The sequence below is a fragment of the Pezoporus wallicus genome, unplaced genomic scaffold, assembly GCF_028554395.1.
Source record: "Pezoporus wallicus isolate ANWC-B61680 ecotype Strahan unplaced genomic scaffold, APGP_CSIRO_Pwel_v1 contig_6382, whole genome shotgun sequence".
Taxonomy (NCBI): Eukaryota; Metazoa; Chordata; class Aves; order Psittaciformes; family Psittacidae; genus Pezoporus; species Pezoporus wallicus.
Window position 1 is genome coordinate 713,487 of NW_026638015.1, and position 16,972 is coordinate 730,458.

At 44.8% G+C, this 16,972-nt stretch overlaps 1 protein-coding gene across 2 annotated transcripts; it reads left to right on the top strand.

Moving 5' to 3' along the window:
• Positions 1 to 697: 697 nt before the first annotated feature.
• On the top strand, positions 698 to 16,149 carry NR1H3 (nuclear receptor subfamily 1 group H member 3). 2 transcript variants are annotated; one of them, XR_008972113.1, is made up of 8 exons: positions 698 to 2,902; positions 6,089 to 6,355; positions 9,453 to 9,661; positions 10,420 to 10,599; positions 10,965 to 11,064; positions 12,605 to 12,816; positions 13,365 to 13,459; positions 14,197 to 14,215. XR_008972113.1 is itself a non-coding variant. In XM_057408854.1 (8 exons), exons 1-8 carry the CDS (start codon positions 2,785 to 2,787, stop codon positions 14,341 to 14,343), a joined length of 1,230 nt encoding a protein of 409 aa, XP_057264837.1. In that variant the 5' UTR covers positions 740 to 2,784; the 3' UTR covers positions 14,344 to 16,149. The 2 variants fall into 2 exon arrangements, 1 of the variants encoding a protein (XP_057264837.1); XM_057408854.1 differs by having other exon boundaries at positions 740 to 2,902; positions 12,605 to 12,718; positions 14,197 to 16,149.
• Positions 16,150 to 16,972: the final 823 nt, after the last annotated feature.

Here is a 16,972-nt window from a genome sequence, read left to right on the forward strand (position 1 = left end):
CAGCCCTCCTGTATTTCTGTGACACCTAATTCCCTGGCCTAGTCATAGAGCCTCTCACTTGTGTACCTGTGGGGAAAATGCTAGTTTAGGTTTCTTTACTCCCTTTAGGGGGTCTACAAGGATGGTGGAGAGGGGCTCTTCATCACGGACTGTAGTGATAGGACAAGGGAGAATGGGTTTAAACTTAAACAGGGGAAGTTCAGGTTGGATATAAGGAAGAAGTTCTTTACTGTGAGGGTGCTGAGGCACTGCACAGGTTGCCCAAAGAAGTGGCAAATGCTCCATCCCTGGCAGTGCTCAAGGCCAGGTTGGACAGAGCTTTGGGTGACATAGCCTAGTGTAAGGCATTGGTCCTCATGGCAGGGGGTTGGAACTGGGTGATCTTAAGGTCCTTTCCAACCCAAACCATTCTATGATTCTACCTAGCAGCAGAGTGCTGCTGTTTATAGTTAGGTGGGTTTCCCATAGCCTACAATTGTTAGTGCATCTACAAAACTAAACCATGCTGTGTCTTGGGAGCAAAAAAGATGAGGGGCCTCTCCTGTCTGGCCCTTTGAGGTGGCTGGTGCATGAAGTAGGAATGTGTGGGTTGGCATTAAGCATGAAGAGGGTAGCTGATAGGCCTTATCCTTCATCATGCCCTGGGTGTGCACATGGACTTATACTCCACTCCCGGCTGGTAGCTGCAGATGTTGCCAGGAAGCCTGCAGTCTCTTGGAAACTCCCCTTTGGGCTCCAGATGTCCTGCTGACAGCAAGTTTTGCTCTTGCAGTGTCAGTTATGGTTGTGCATGACACAGTTTTGAAATCCCAGCAGGCTGGATACTCCTCTTTTGCTTTCTGGAATAGGTAGCAGTTGTGGCTGGGATGCAGCAAGACTGGGTCACTGAACTGGAGGCAGTGGGGCCTTAGAGCTATCACTCAGCCCTTCAGATGGGGGATCAAACTCTTCCTTTGGAAAATGACTGTGGGACTGCTGCTGGTGATTCATTCTGCACAATAGTTAATGTTTGAGTGACTCTTTTGCATGGTTTAATGGAATGTGGAGATGCACTGAGGCACTACACTTAGCTTTGTTGTTTCATGCCCAAACATGTCCAGAGACATCTGATATCGGCATCAGTGAATGTACATGGACTGGGAATACAAGTTTGGTTTGGGTTTGTTTCAGTGCAGTTCCTATCTCCATCTGATGCTCAGTGCCTCTCCACAAGGTTTTCAGTTGCTGCAGTCCAGCGATTCAGTGGCTGCGTGCATCAGAAGGGAGGGATCTCTGAACTCCTTATACACTCTGAGGCTGTGTTTACAAAGCTCACGTGGATTAATGTGCCCTGTGGTTTTTAACACCTTATTACCTGCCACTGTGTAATGGGAGATGGCAGGAGCTCAGCAGGCTTGACAGCATGACGGCTCTTGTGCTTGATGACCCTTTCAGAGTCCAGGGAGGGGCTGGTTTGTGGAATTATTACTTTCATCTTTGCCTTTGGTGTTCTAAGAAGAGTTATGCAATCTGGTCCAAAAACTCAGGAGGGAAGAAGGGACTTTGGGACCTCTACCTCTTCCCATTCAGCAGTGTGTGGGGCATGATCCTGCTTACCTGATGCTTTTGTAGCTGGGCTGCTGCCCAGCTTTCTGTCATCTCCTGTCTTTCAGAGAATGGCAGGCTTCCAGTCCTCAACTCAATCACTCAAGTTAAACTGGTACAGGCCTTTAACATAGTTGCTTTTTAAATCGGTTAATCCCCTTAGCTCGCATTGGTAAATCGCTGAGTTAAGATCAACTGATCAGATGCATGTTCAATCAGATTAGGGCTGTTTACATCAGCAGTTTGCACCAGTTTCACTAAGTCTGTGCAGTCAAACCAGTGAGGCCTTTTTCTGTGCAGGTGGGGCTTTTTGGAAGAAGTGATTGGATTCACTTTCCTGGTTCAGGTTCTGCAGTGGAGTTAGTGCTGTATAATAAAGCTGCTTTTCAGTATGGTTTCCAGGTTCCAGAAAAGGGTATCTTCAGAAAGGGGGTGGTGAACCTCTTTCCTGAGGGTGGCATCATTTCCTGTAGGTATGATGCTGGCTTTCAATTTCTTTCTGTAGGTGAAGGAAGGATTTGTCATCCTCATCTTTGATACATCATTAATCTTTGACACCACCTTTGCATAATGATATTAATAGGGAAATTTGATGTTTTGTGGTATTTGCTAAATAACTGTAGCAAAATTGTCTTTTACAATGTTCTATGTGTGCTGCAGTGCATGCCATAAAATCCAGGGCAGCAATGAGCTATTTGTTACTGGAAGCTTTAACAAAGGCAACCAGTTGTAAAGTCTGGAATTTCCTTCTTACACACCTGAAGAGGTCAGGGCTGAAGTCCTCTCATGGTGTTAGCAGTAATGAAGACTTGTTCTGCTTGGATGAATGTTTTGGCAATAGACAGATAGTTTTGTTCCTGGCTGTGCTAATCTTGTACCTTTAACACAGTTTGTTAAAATACTGTGTTTCAAGAGCATAAACATCGATAAAACAAAGCCAATTGTCCCTTGGAATAAATAAGGAAACAAACTCTTGAAGCTCGTTTGTTATGCAGCTTGTAATGGATTTGGAGAGTTAACAGCCTCAGTAGTTGAACTCTGCCTCTTTTGTATTTGTGTTTTTTCCACAGGTACTTCCTTTCTGACTTTCAGTGGCAGAGAGAAACTAAAGACCTTGAAGAAAGACGCCTGCGGCCCCTTGCTTGGCAGTAACAATGCTGCAGCGATGAGATTATAGTGAGCCCTTCCTGTGTGGCCTCCATGGGTCCCACTCAACTCAGCACACAGGATCATGGGAAGAGGGTGGCAAGTGTATTTGAGATGGAGGAGGAAGGGCTTTCACTCTTACCTGGCTCAGAAAACCCCCCTGAGCAAGCAGGTATGGAAAAATTCGTACTAAATCCATGCAACCTGAAGGCTATCCATTCTTTCAGCTGGAAAAATTGATACTTGGCAAAATTTAGTGTGAGTTCTGCTCTGCTTGAGGCACTCAGAGAGAATGTCTAAGAATAGAATCAGTTCTTGATAGCTGAAGATCACTGGATTTACGCAGGTGATAGATGTGTTGAGTACTTTGCTTACTTGACCTTCCAGAGGCTAGGTCCATGACAGTAAACTGAATTTCTTTTTGATAGCCTTTTCAAAACCTGGTGAACAATAAAGCTTTGTTACAGGTGACAATACAACAAGTTAGTGATGCAAAGAAATAATAGGTTCTTGCAGATTCATATAATGGGAAGACAATAGAAATTTCCTCTACATATTTCTGAGGTTAACTGAGGTCAAAAGGATATCAGGAAATAATACTGAGATTTTGCAGTTACAATTGCTGCTGACACACACAATCCTACACTGTTAAACTGTAAGGAGATGTAGTATTACCCATCTCTGATGGGTAACAGGAAAAACAAGAAAGCACAAGTGAGGTGTCCAACATATAGTTGGCAAGTTAAAGAAAATATGACAAATAAATGTATTTGCTAAACAATGAGGCAATGGGCAATCCCTCATATAAAGAGGTGATCTGAGCAGTCGGTTAGGGCTTACGGGTAGAGTAGAAACAAAGACAGTAGCTGAAAGGCAAAGAGATATTAGCCAATAAAAGTTCTTAAAACGGATTTAAGGACAGGGAAAGAAAACAATAAGTGTCGTATAAAAATGCAAAAACAAAGGCCACAAAATGTGGAAAAAGTTATTAAATGGGGGATCTAGCAAAGAAGGGGAGGACTCTAATGGGAGCTAAAGGTGCAGAGATAGCATTCATGCTTGGTACATCTCAAATGACTGTGATGTTCTCTTTCACTACAGAAAAAGACAATAATAAGCTGTTTAACTAAAATGATCAGTGTTCAGAGATGGAAAATAATTTGCATAAATCCAAGAATTAAGACCATGTGTCTCAATAAACGGTAATCAGATGTTTATGTAATGCCTGAAAGACAGCTAAGAAATCCACAAGATGGATAGTTTAATCTTTGGAAGTCTTTAAGTTACTCTGTTGCTCTCAGAAACATATGAACATGTTCTGAGGCTTCCACAAAGTTATTATACCCATTCATGTATGTGCAATGGCAGACTAATTAATTTGAATATAAGTAATTTGAATATAATATTTGGATATAAGGAAGAAGTTCTTTACTGTAGGGGTGCTGAGGCACTGGAATGGGTTTCCCAGGGAAGGTGTGAATGCTCCATCCCTGGTGGCATTCAAGGCCAGGTTGGATAGAGCCATGGTTTAGTGTGAGGTGTTCCTGCCCATGGCAGGAGGTTTGGAACTGGATGATCTTAAGGTCCTTTCCAACCCTAACCGTTCTGTGAGTCTATGAAATAACCGTTGGCATTGCATAATTTCCTCTTAGAAATAGATTGTGTGAAGAGAAATACTGTAGAACAAGAGAGGGAAATATCAGAGACTTAACCTTTCTGATGACATTTTCCTGCTGTCCCATCTGCAAATAGAAGTGAAGGCCAAAATGAGTGACCTCCAGACCTCTGTAAAGTCTGTGGGATTAAAAATTTGACACCAAGACACTTAAGGTTGTGAAAACCAATATGAAGTAAAGGACAAGAGTAATTTCTGAGACCTACCTAAAACTCATTACCATTTCAGGAACTTGAGCAGAATAGTATTTCTGAGATCTAATAGATAAAGATAGAAGTATTAGAACCATGTGTACGAGCATGAGATATGCCATTGTAACCCTGATGCTGATCAGGAAATGCAGCAGCCTTGTCCTGCAAACCAATCCCTATGAATTAACTCCAGTGTAAAGGCTTTCCAGGCAAATCTGAGCATAATCTGAAGATTTATCAAGACATGCTGGTTGTAATCTTTATGAACAGCTGACAGAAAAATCTATACTATCTGACATAAAGAAAAATACTTGTGCTATGAACTGTGCAGAAGGACATGTCAGATGTCAGCATGGCTAGAATTAAATGGAATTAAAAGAGAGATGGCTAATAGGGAGGGGATACACAAATAACATTGGCAAGCATTTGGCTGGGGTGCTTAAAGTGAGACACAATGGAGTTTACCAAAGGTGTTTTCAGAAAACACCCAGTGACAAGATGAAGATCTGTCAGAATAATATAGGAAGAACTGGGAGCTACTCCACAACACCGTAGAATCATAGAATAGTTAGGGTTGGAAAGGACCTTAAGATCATCCAGTTCCAGCCCCCCTGCCATGGGCAGGGACACCTCACACTAAACTGTCTCACCCAAAGCTTCGTCCAACCTGGTCTTGAACACTGCCAGGGATGGAGCATTCACAACCTCCCTGGGCAGCCCATTCCAGTGCCTCACCACTCTAACAGGAAGGAATTTCCTCCTTATATCCAATCTAAACTTCCCCTGTTTAAGTTTTAACCCGTTACCCCTTGTCCTATCACTACAGTCCCTAATGAAGAGTCCCTCCCCAGCACCCCTATAGCCCCCCTTCAGATCCTGGAAGGCTGCTATGAGGTCTCCACACAGCCTTCTCTTCTCCAGGCTGAACAGCCCCAACTTTCTCAGCCTGCCATCTGAAATGTGAGGCTGTAGTGAAGGCCTTGTGTTCCAGATGGAATAATAAGGTTTAGTAAATGAACTATCAGTATGAGCGTGCTTCAGTTTTAGGAATGGGGAATGCTCTTCATTGAAGAAGAAATGAAGGCTTTGGGGTTCCAAATGTTCACAGGGCTTGTGCAGTGTGCTGCTTGCCTGCTTATTGCCCCTAACACCACCAAATTGCTGTCTTCTGTCTTGACAGTTTCCCCAAGTGTTCCAGTACAGAGATTGCCTACTGAGTCTGCTTTTTGCAGGGTCATAGTTTCAGCACTGGTTTTCTGTCACTATTTGGTTGCTGAACCATTATTCCTTATCCTTGTGCGTGAGTGTGGCAAGGAACAGAAGTAAGAGAACTGGAGGTGAATTCCGTATGTTTGGGAAATAGTGGGTTTGCGTGAACCCTATTGGTTCTTGTCAGGAACGGGGCAGTCAGCTGCAGACACCGTGCTTCCCTCACATGTGTGGGGTTTCTTTTCTTCTTCCCTCTTTTTCCTTGGTACTGTTCGTTTGGTAGAAAATCCCCCCCTGAAGCGGAAGAAGGGCCCAGCGCCGAAGATGCTGGGCAATGAGGTGTGCAGTGTGTGTGGGGACAAGGCCTCCGGCTTCCACTACAACGTGCTGAGCTGTGAAGGCTGCAAGGGCTTCTTCCGCCGCAGCGTCATCAAGGGTGCGCAGTACGTCTGCAAGAACGGTGGCAAGTGTGAGATGGACATGTACATGCGGCGCAAGTGCCAGGAGTGCCGGCTGCGCAAGTGCCAGGAGGCAGGAATGCGGGAGCAGTGTGAGTGTGGGAAGTGGTGGTGGCGGGAGCACAGTGGTGTTGGGGCAGGAGGTGTGTGAGCATGGGCCGGGGATGAAAAGAAGGGGGCAACGTGAGTGCTTGGGGGTCACATGTGGGCTGGAATGCACATGGAAATCACTGAGTGCATAGCAAGAATCGTGGAATAGTCAGGGTTGGAAAGGACCTTAAGATCATCTGGTTCCAACCCCACTGCCATGGGCAGGGACACCTCACACTAAACCATGTCACCCAAGGCTCTGTCCAACCTGGCCTTGAACACTGCCAGGGATGGAGCATTCACAACCTCCCTGGGCAACCCATTCCAGTGCCTCACCACCCTTACAGTAAAGAACTTCTTCCTTATATCCAATCTAAACTTCCCCTGTTTAAGTTTGAACCCGTTACCCCTTGTCCTGTCACTACAGTCCCTAATGAAGAGTCCCTCCCCAGCATCCCTATAGGCCCCCTTCAGATACTGGAAGGCTGCTATGAGGTCTCCACGCAGCCTTCTCTTCTCCAGGCTGAACAGCCCCAACTTCCTCAGCCTGTCTTCATATGGGAGGTGCTCCAGTCCCTTGATCATCCTCATGGCCCTCCTCTGGACTTGTTCCAACAGTTCCATGTCCTTTTTGTTGAGGACACCAGAATCACGTGGAGAGGTGAGGCTGTTGGTGGAACACCACCAGTGTGCTGAGAGCCCCAGTCCTGCTGTATGCCTTGTAAGAACGTGTGGCCCATGACATCAGAGGAGAGAGACTTGCATCCAAGATTTAAGTGTTCTTCAATATGCTGTCAACTGTATCAGTAAACTCAGGCTTCTGCCTGTCTTTTGATTGGGACTGCAAAGTTGCTCACTGTGCTCTTTGAACAGACACTTCCCTTTGCCTCATGCTGTGAGCTTGTGACAGAGGTCAAGGGCAGCACCACAGCCCTGCAGCTGTGTTTGTGCAGGCCTGATCTCGTTGCTCCCTTTAGTGAACTCTGCTATTTTTCTCCCACGAGCCATAAAGCTGCTGTTTCTGAATATTCAACGGCGTTCCTCTCGCATAGCCCTCTTCAGCCAAGGTATCTGGGTTTCATCCCTTTGTTGACCAAGGCTGACCAAGTGGATGCTCGGTTAACATTAAATCCGTATGAAGTCTCCTCTGACATCCAGCATCCGGAACAGTGAGGAACAGAGGGTATTTCGGAAACATCTTATAAAAATAGTTCTGCAAAAAGTGAGTCCTGCTGAGCTGCAAGGCTGCTCATCCACCTTGCTAACCTTCTATTGCAGGTAGATAGCAGAAAGCCTCATTTCTGTCTTTACTCATTGTCTTATGTTGAAGACAGCTCTGGAAAATTAGGCCAAAAGGAATCTTTGAGTTATTATCAAGTGCTCAGCAATTCTTGTCAACACTGTAATCCCACTGCAAATTCATCTTGTTAATCTTGACAGGAACCAAGGGCTTTTTCCTCCAGCTGTTTCACTTGGAAGCTCATTCCAGAACTTCCCTCTGCTAATTGTTGGAAACATTCTTCTAATTCCCAGGCTGAAGTTATTCATGGCCAGTTTATTGTTCTTAAGCCAGCATGAGCTATGAGGTTAAATAGTTCCTGTATGGCAAACCAAGTAACTTAGATGCTCTGAATTTAGCATGGTGTAAAAGCTTGCACATAGGCAATTTTCGGGATTCAGTAATACCTGGTTAACTTGTTACTCAGCTATAAATTCCTTGTGGATCTGAGTCCCAAGACGAGGGACTGTAATCACTTGGATCAATTACTTTCCTTCTTAAACTAACATGGTGACTAGCATTCTCTAATTTTACAGATCCCCCTTAATTTGGTAATTGTCTTGGATATTCTTGGCTGTTTGAATTGTCATTTCTGTGTGTGTGCATACCTGTGTGTGCATCTTCCCTGTTGGAAGTCAGGGATAAAGGTTACTCTCAGCTTGAACATGCCATGTTCTTCCATCTTTCCCTCCAGTCCTGTGGACTGGACTGTCCATTTCAGAATGCTGTCTCATGATAGATGTTCATTTCTTGTCTTCATGTTTAACATAATCCTTTTAAGAAGTGCATGTATATACTTGTTTAGTTTTGGGGCCTGCCTTCATTTTTAGCTTTGTTCCTGAAGATGCGTGGTGGTTCATTTGTTGTTTTTTATCCCATCAGTCCCTTTTCTTCTTTTTGTTCACTCATCACTAACAGGATGGTTTTCTTGAAGACAGTCCTTGAATCCAGGTCTGTCTGGTAGCTGCCTGGGTTTTTGAGTGCAGCTTGCAGATATTTTTTGCAGCTTTGACTTAAAGAAACAACAACCTCCTCTACATTCAAAATGGTGAATTCTTCTGTTAACTCAGTTGCAGGCTGTTAACAGGTTTGTATATTGAGATTAGCTAATGAGCAGTTGGTCCAGTCAGATTTTCACAACACATACCTCTGAATTGCTTTATTCCTTACGATGATAGCAGTGTGCCTTATTTCTGTGCTTACTGAATGACATATCCTTTGACCTCATGACTGACTTACAGCCCTACTGAAGGACTTGTGGTCCTTGGTGTGTTTTATGACAAGCTATTCTTTCATTATCATCTTCCAGTGTGTTACTACTCTACAGTTTGCTGCTCTTTCACTCTTGGACTCCATCCAGTACTGACTGTGACCTCTCAAGAGGAAGATGAAATGACACAAGTTGTTAATTTAGCAATATCGGGAAAAGATGCAACAGCAGGATAATATAAAATCCAATGGACACACCATGGCATGTCCACAGAGCACCTGTTGGAATCTGTTAGAACATGAAGTTTGGGGGAATTGCTCAATGGGGCAAGTCACTGTTATCTTTCTAAGATTGTGAAGGGAGCTTCTGTCCTTTGTGAACACTTTGCAAGACAGTATGAAGTGAAAGGCAATGGAACAACTTGAAGTGGGGAAAGGAGGGAGAAACAAATGAGCAGTATCATTGTTTACTGCCTGTGTTGTGTACACTTTGCACCAGATACAGGCAGCTGTGATCTCTGCCTCTCCATCCACAGCATGTTACCCTGTGTTCCGTGGGGTTTCCAGTGTGTTTGTATGTCATGATTGATCTCTGACTGTTCCTTCTTTAGATGTTCTGTCTGAAGAACAGATCCGACTGAAGAAAATGAAGAAGCAGGAAGATGATCAGGCTCGGACAGTGGTGGTGCGTCCAAACCCTCCGAATCCGCCAAGCCCTTCCCACAAGCTGACCCCTGAACAGCTGAGCATGATAAAGAAGCTGGTGGCTGCTCAGCAGCAGTGCAACCAACGCTCATTCACTGACAGGCTCAAAGTGACGGTAAGAACTCTACCAATGTTCCCAAAATCAGAAAAAGTTTGGGGAGTTGGATTTTGTCCTGGGTTCAGCAGTAGCAGTCAAAATACAATCTGCAGTGTACAACAGCACAGCCACAGTTCATATGGAAAATGCAGTTCAGGGAGGTCTGTCCCTGGGACTGGGGTACAAGAATTTGGGCAAAGATCCATTTTCTTATCGGCTCTCCCACCGCCAGCTGGTCAGGCGCCCTGTCTCTGCTTGCTCTGATTATTGGCTGGAGCACTCTTTTACTAACCACGTCTCCCAGCACTCACTGCAGAGTTGGGCAGGCACATGCCTAGTCCGTGCCCCAGCCCTTCTGGCTAACCTGGGATGAACCTTGGAGGGCTGTCAGGGCACCTTTGTACAGTGGTGCATCCAAATCTTTTGGGAGCTGGACTGCAGAAGGTACTTAATTTCTATATTGGCTGGGAGACGTGGTTAGTAAAAGAGTGCTCCAGCCAATGCACAATTCCACGTCCGTCCCGATCGGTTTTCCCCTAGCATCTTACCATAGAGAGAGAGAGAAGGACTGACAACTATCCAGCTCCACGGATAGTGGGTAGATTATGTGGGAGAACAGATACACTTTAGGTATTGTATCTATGGGATGAAGTTCTGTAAAGAATAGCAAAGGATGATGATGCTTCAATGTGTCTCATTTTCTTTCTCTGTTCATCTTCTCATCTTTCTGCCCTGGCTCCATCTTTCACATACACCTTCTCTTCCCATTCCCACAGCCATGGCCCCAAATTCCAGACCCTAATAACCGTGAAGCAAGGCAGCAGCGTTTTGCTCACTTCACAGAACTTGCAATTATCTCTGTGCAAGAGATTGTGGACTTTGCCAAGCAACTACCTGGCTTCCTGGAGCTCACTAGGGAAGATCAGATCGCTTTATTGAAGACGTCTACCATAGAGGTGAGAGTTTGGCTCCTCCACAATACACAGTAGCAGAGAGAAAAGAATCTGGACTATTCACGTGGTTCCATCCCATTTTTGGGGATGGCAGGCTGAAGGACCTCAGCTCTGGGACCATTACTGCAATGCCTGGCTATAGGGCCATGGAGGAGAATGAGGCAAGAGCCTTGGTAGTGGTAAGCAGATTTTCCCCCCCTCCCTGAAGCTGATACCACAAAGGATGCAGTAGAATTTGGTTTTGGGTTTTGGTTGGTTGGTTGGTTGGTTATTTTTTTCCTCCAGAGATGCTCTGACACTCCACAAATTACTGATATTGTAACATTCTTCCCTGTTTTCAAATCAAGTAAATCTGTTTCTGGTTTCAGGTGATGTTGTTGGAGACATCTCGGCGCTATAATCCAGAGATTGAGAGCATCACCTTTCTTAAGGACCTGAGCTATAATCGGGATGACTTCGCCAAAGCAGGTGGTGCATTAGACAGGTGTTTCTTCCTTCCCTGTGTCTTGTGTTCATCTTTTCTGTTTTAACGTGAGCTGCTGGAAATAGTATGTGAGGCATTAAAACTGAAGTCAGGTGAGAGGCTGAGAACAGGACCAGACCAATAGCCCCACAAACCCTTTTTTGCCTTTAACATGTGATACTAGCTTAGTTCTTGTCTCTTTCTTTAGGTGTAAGCTTTATTCGGGAAAATTGGACTCTTATGGCACTAAAATCTTTCTGTAAGACTGCACCTAGGGCTAGCAACTGGTGTGAGCTTTGTTGCTCATAGAGATCTGATGTGGACATGTAGTTTTAAAGCCATATCAGGTAACAGTAAATCAAACCCGTCTTCCCTCCTTTGCAAGTACATCACTTCCTCATCTGGATGCATGCTTTGAATGGTGACATTAGTGTGATTACACTTCGGTTGATCTGAAGTCTATACTGTGCACTGAAGATCCCTGCAGAGTGCTTCAGTCATGTCAGCAGCTCAGTATGTGATGGTCTGTGGTCATGTCGTTTCTGAAGTCTGTTTTTCCATGAGCAATAATTTCCAGTGGAGTAACAGAAAAGTGTGTATCCAGCATTTCTGGAAATGAGACTCTGGTTGTCTTTCATGTGACTTTGATTCCTTGGGTAACTATCTAACCACTTACACTTGAGATGGGTTTTATATACAAATTTCCTCTTTGATGGTTCCTGATAGCCTTTTCTTCAGATTATTAGGAAGGCAAAAAGCAAGCAGCCAGAAAGATTCCCTGCAGCTTGTTCATCCTTCTCTGATGTAGCTGTGCTGCAGAAAATTAGAAACTTGGATGCTTTTTGGAGGGAAAGGCCTAAAGTTTTCAGCATGATTGTATAGCACAGAGATCTGATTTGACAGTGACTTCTGTATGTTACAACAATACCCAAGTGCATTTCTGCCTGTCTGCCTTTATCAAAAGAGGTGATTGGAAGCTCAAGTCAGGCTCTGCTTGAGCTCTCCCAGCTTTCTGTGCTGAAGGAAATGGCATAGTTCAGACTTCTTGGGACTATATATTTTCAGCTCAGACAAACTTCAGATGAGCTTTAATCTTGGAGTATGGGATTAAAGCTTTGAAAAGCAAGAAGGTTTGAAGGAAGTGATGGTGTGAAAAGCAAGAGGGTTTGAAGGGAGTGATGGTGTGAGAGTGGAAAGCGTAGATGTACTTGTGGGCTTCTCACTTTCTGATAGACTTACCTGATAGTTGGTTTCATGTTCCTTTAGCTGTTGCTTGGTAGTGTGCTGTGAGGCATTTAAGGCTTTAAGAGAAATGAGAAGTAGTGTCATTTTACAGTTAGAGCCTGACTCCTCACCTACTGTTATTGGTGCTCACCTGTGGTAGTGGGATGTAAAGGGAGATTTCCACCACACTTGGAATCTAACATTAGAGTTTTTCCCTTCCTTCCTGTCCTCCCTACTCCCTGACACACTGCAGTGGGTTTCTGGCAGCTTATTCCATGAGGGAAACCATTACCTGACATTGTTCCCTTCTGTTTGCTGCAGGTCTGCAGTTTGAGTTCATTAACCCCATCTTTGAGTTCTCAAAGGGAATGAATGAGCTACAGCTGAACGATGCCGAATATGCACTTTTAATCGCCATCAACATTTTCTCTGCAGGTAAAAAGCCAAGGAGATCTGAAGAGCTGCAGCAGTGAGTCAGAGGGCAAAGAAATTAGAGTTTAGGAAGGTCATAAGCTGAAGAGGAGTAATAGAGGGTATGTAAGGTCTAGTGATAAAGGAAGTGTGTTACTACTTCTGCTTAGGGTATTTGTTGTGTTATGAATTTTCTAGTTCCACCTCCAAAGGAAATAAGATTCCCCACTGCTGGAAAAGTGTATATTAAAATCAGGTGATATTTATCTTCCTCATTTAGAAACTGCTATTTCACTGTCCCGTTAATGTACTCTGCACACTTCTTGTATGAATCGGGTCACACAGCAGGAGTGACATCTAGTGGCACCTTCTCATCTTCGCTGGGGCAGGAATGTGACAGTAGACGCTGTTGTAGTGCTGTGTGGTCCCTCTACCCCTCCACCTCTCTAGGAGTCAGATCAGACTCCGCATGTGCCATCACTGAGAAAGAACAGTTACAGAAAATGGACATAGGTGCTGCAGTCATGGAGGACTCTCCCGCTGTGCCGGGTGAATTCTAGATGAGGTTTTTAGGGAGAAACTGTACTGAGGGACTGGGGTTAGGCAGTGATGTTGAGTTCAGTGAAGTTGCCCGAGACCATCTACTTACTTGTAACATGCTTTTTGGCAGACCGACCGAATGTGCAGGACCAGTCCCTGGTGGAGAGGCTGCAGCACACCTATGTGGAAGCCCTTCATTCTTACATTTGTATCAACAGACCAAATGTAAGTGCCTGACCAGAATATCTCCAGCGATGATGCAAACTGATTTTGTGTTTATTCAGGCACAGTTCCTGTGGTACTGTCTGTAACAGGTCTCTTGCTCTCTGTGCTGTTGTGTTCTTCCCTTCTGTAGCTGTTTGATAATTTGTGAGCTCTCACAGCCTTCTGTCCTGTAGCATATTGCATAGTTTAGCCAGGATGGAAAGCCTGGAGTTTCAGGACATGGTGTAGTATTCTTTGTCGGGAGATCTTGGAGCAGCTTCCAGTGCCTAATGGGGGGCTTACAAGAAATCTGGAGAGGAAATTTTTACAAGGGCAGGTAGTGACAGGACAAGGAAGAAGGGCTTTAACCTGACAGAGGGGAGATTTACATTAGATACTGGGAAAAAATTCTTCCCTGTGAGGGTGCTGAGGTGCTGGCACAGGGTGCCCAGAGAAGCTGTGGCTGCCCCATCCCTGGCAGTGTTCAAGGCCAGGTTGGAACAACCTCATTTAGTGAGAGATGTCTGGGCCCATTGGCAGGGGGTTGGAACTGGATGATCTTTAAGCTCCCTTCCAGCCCAAACCATTCTATCTCATGATTTGTGTTCTTCCAGACTGTCACCTCCTGGATCATGCTGGGTTTAGAGGAAGTCAGGGTTGTGGTTACAGTGCATCATGTGGTGTGGTGATTCTATTTATCTTTTAACCAAGTTTTAGTGTGACTTTGCTAACAGCTGCCCATTTGTCTGCCTCTGCAGGACCGCCTGATGTTTCCACGGATGTTAATGAAGTTGGTCAGTCTTCGGACACTGAGCAGTGTCCACTCTGAACAGGTGTTTGCCCTTCGGCTGCAGGACAAGAAACTCCCTCCCCTGCTCTCAGAAATCTGGGATGTGCATGAGTGACCGCATGCTCCCAGGGCACTGACGTGCTGACATAATGCCATCTCCCAGCCTTTGCTAATGAGAAGCCAGCTTTCCCTCTCCAAAACACTGAACTCTGGGCTCAGCAGTGCAGGGAGTGATGATCCTGGGGTTTCAGTGTTGTCATGAGACTATTCAGGAGGCAGCTGGGGTAGATCAGATTGGGGGGGTTGGTTTTAATGTAGTGCCCATACCCCAAAGGAATGACACAAAACATCTGAACACAGTAGAAATGAAGACCTTCCCCCATCACGCACCTCTTCCTTCTGAGTCTTTCTCTTCTCTAAGCATGTCTTGAGGGTTTGCCCATTGATACTCTCTCTTGTTGATTATGAAAAGGCAATTGCAAGAAATTGCCAAATCCTCTCTATTGAGAGTAACCCAGCTCAAAAGGCTTCTGCAGGGTCCCCAGTGTACCTGGATCTGAGGAGCTCAGGGAAGTCAATGTGGATGTTCTAGGGGTTTCACTGGGTTTCCTATAAATAAAATCTCTTGTATGTGCTGCCCTTTACGATTCCAAGAGAAGTAGCTTGTTATTTCTGTATTATGAGACTTCATCTCTAGAGCTGCCCTTTCATTCTGGCCCTCCTTTGAAAAAGGATTCCTCTAATATGTAGTGCCCTTCATCTAACAGGGAGGTCCTCTGGATAGGGAATGTTTGTACATCAGAAGGATGTCAGGCATAAAGTAGTGGACTATTTTTTTTACTGTAATACATGACAGTTTTATCTCATGGTGGTTCTCAGCCAGTTCACTCTACCTTCGAGTTGCTAACAGCTGGAAAACTGTAGTTCCACACAAATCAGGGCATAGATTTTACCTTTAGGGGTGGAATAGAAGAAAGATAGGTGGGAAGAACTGGTACCTAGGCAAGGTAGGTGTGGTGGAAGGATCCTAAAAACTTCCAAGAATTTGGAGCATGTGGCATGTGTTCCAAGGTAGGTGTGAAGATGTATCAGCCAAGGAGAGAGGACACACTGCATTTGGTGAAATACGTGGGCATTGCATAAACTGTGGGCTGCACAACTTCCAGATCATGGGCTGCAAGAATATTGGGTGTAACCAGATCTGTCTTCTTGCTTTTGCCAAAGTCTTTCCAAGGTACTTGCTCAAGGTTTTAGTGATGGTCATGGGACTTGAAGGTCCCTCCTGTATGAGGAGTGCCAACTGCTTTAGAAGGACACTTGGGTCTCGTATCCTTTCTTCACTCTGGGCACTGTGAGATCCACACTGGATTTATGTCCCAAGTTCATAAGTATCCACATTCATAAGTATTCTAGGATTTACACCAATATTTTGTTTGCCATAAGAGAAATAATACTCTTGTAAAACCCGTTCCTTCTTTTCTAAGAAACAACACCTTATGGCTGATCTCAAGAGATGTAACCTTTAGTATCCTGGTAGCTTGGTCTCATGAGTCTTCTCTGTGATAGGGGTCTATGTTTGCTTGCCCGGTGAGCATCCCAAGAACCGAGGTTCACATGGCTCATTTTTTGTTTGTTTGTTTGTTTTTTGGTTGGTTTATTATTTTTTTGGCTGTGTATCTGAGCGCTATGCCCGTGGTGAGGGTATCGTGTCCATTTTGCACTTGAGGTTGGTCCCCTGCCACTGGCCTTCACTCTGCACCTTTGTAAAGCATTTGTAACAATCTGTAAAATAATCTGTTGTTTTTTATAACTCGTTGCAATTGCAGAAATTCTTGTTTAAATCTGTATTTTTAACTAATCTGTTTGAGAAATGTTAATGTTTATATAAAAGAATAAAGCCTAATACAGGATTTTGACATTCTCTGATGTGCTGTCATTAGTCTGGAGGAGGATGGAATAAGTTCTTGATGTAAGAAGCTCAAAGCTGATAAAGTGAATATATAGGTTGGGGAGAAGCTGTAAGTGGTGGAAAAGAAATAGCAATGCAACCCCGGGCAGTTTCTTTTGGCCTCTGAGATTTTAGCTCCCTGTGCACCATGCTGTGCATGTCTGAGTAGGAGTCCAGTGTGCGCCTGGCTGTTGAGCGGATTTCAGTGAGATCTTGTAGCTGGTACCTGGCATGAGTACATCAGAAATGATTAGCACAGGAGAACAGGAGTAGCTATCCACATGCATTACCTCTAAGGGAAGAGCAGAAGGGGGGAAGCAGAGAGCTGTCCAGCATCAGCTGCTTTCCAGGTTCTTGGCACACAACGGGGATTGTGGATTCAGCAAAGCTCCACACCACCGGCTGTTCTGCTGAAATCTCTTCATTACTCCAGAGTATAAAGTTTAAACTACTCCACTAGAGGAAGAGGGAATAGGGAATAGGCTTACAGGAGGCTGCAGCGGGGTATGAAGTGGGGAGTAATGAGCAGAGCTCGAGGGCTCAAGGCAGTCCTGGGTGGATTAGAGGGCAGCTGGACCCAGCTCAGAGGATTTGCTAAAGAATGAGACTGTCAACAGCGAGAAGAGGCAGTGGCAAGGAAGCTGCAGCTTCATTTTTAGCTTCATTTTGAGCAGCAGCTCTTTATTTTAAGAGGGAAAATTGCATGTATATTTGAGGGGTTCACAAGATACAACCCGTGACATTGGTGTTTGATGGCAGTGGTGAAAGTAGGGATTTTCTTGGGCTGTGGCTTCTC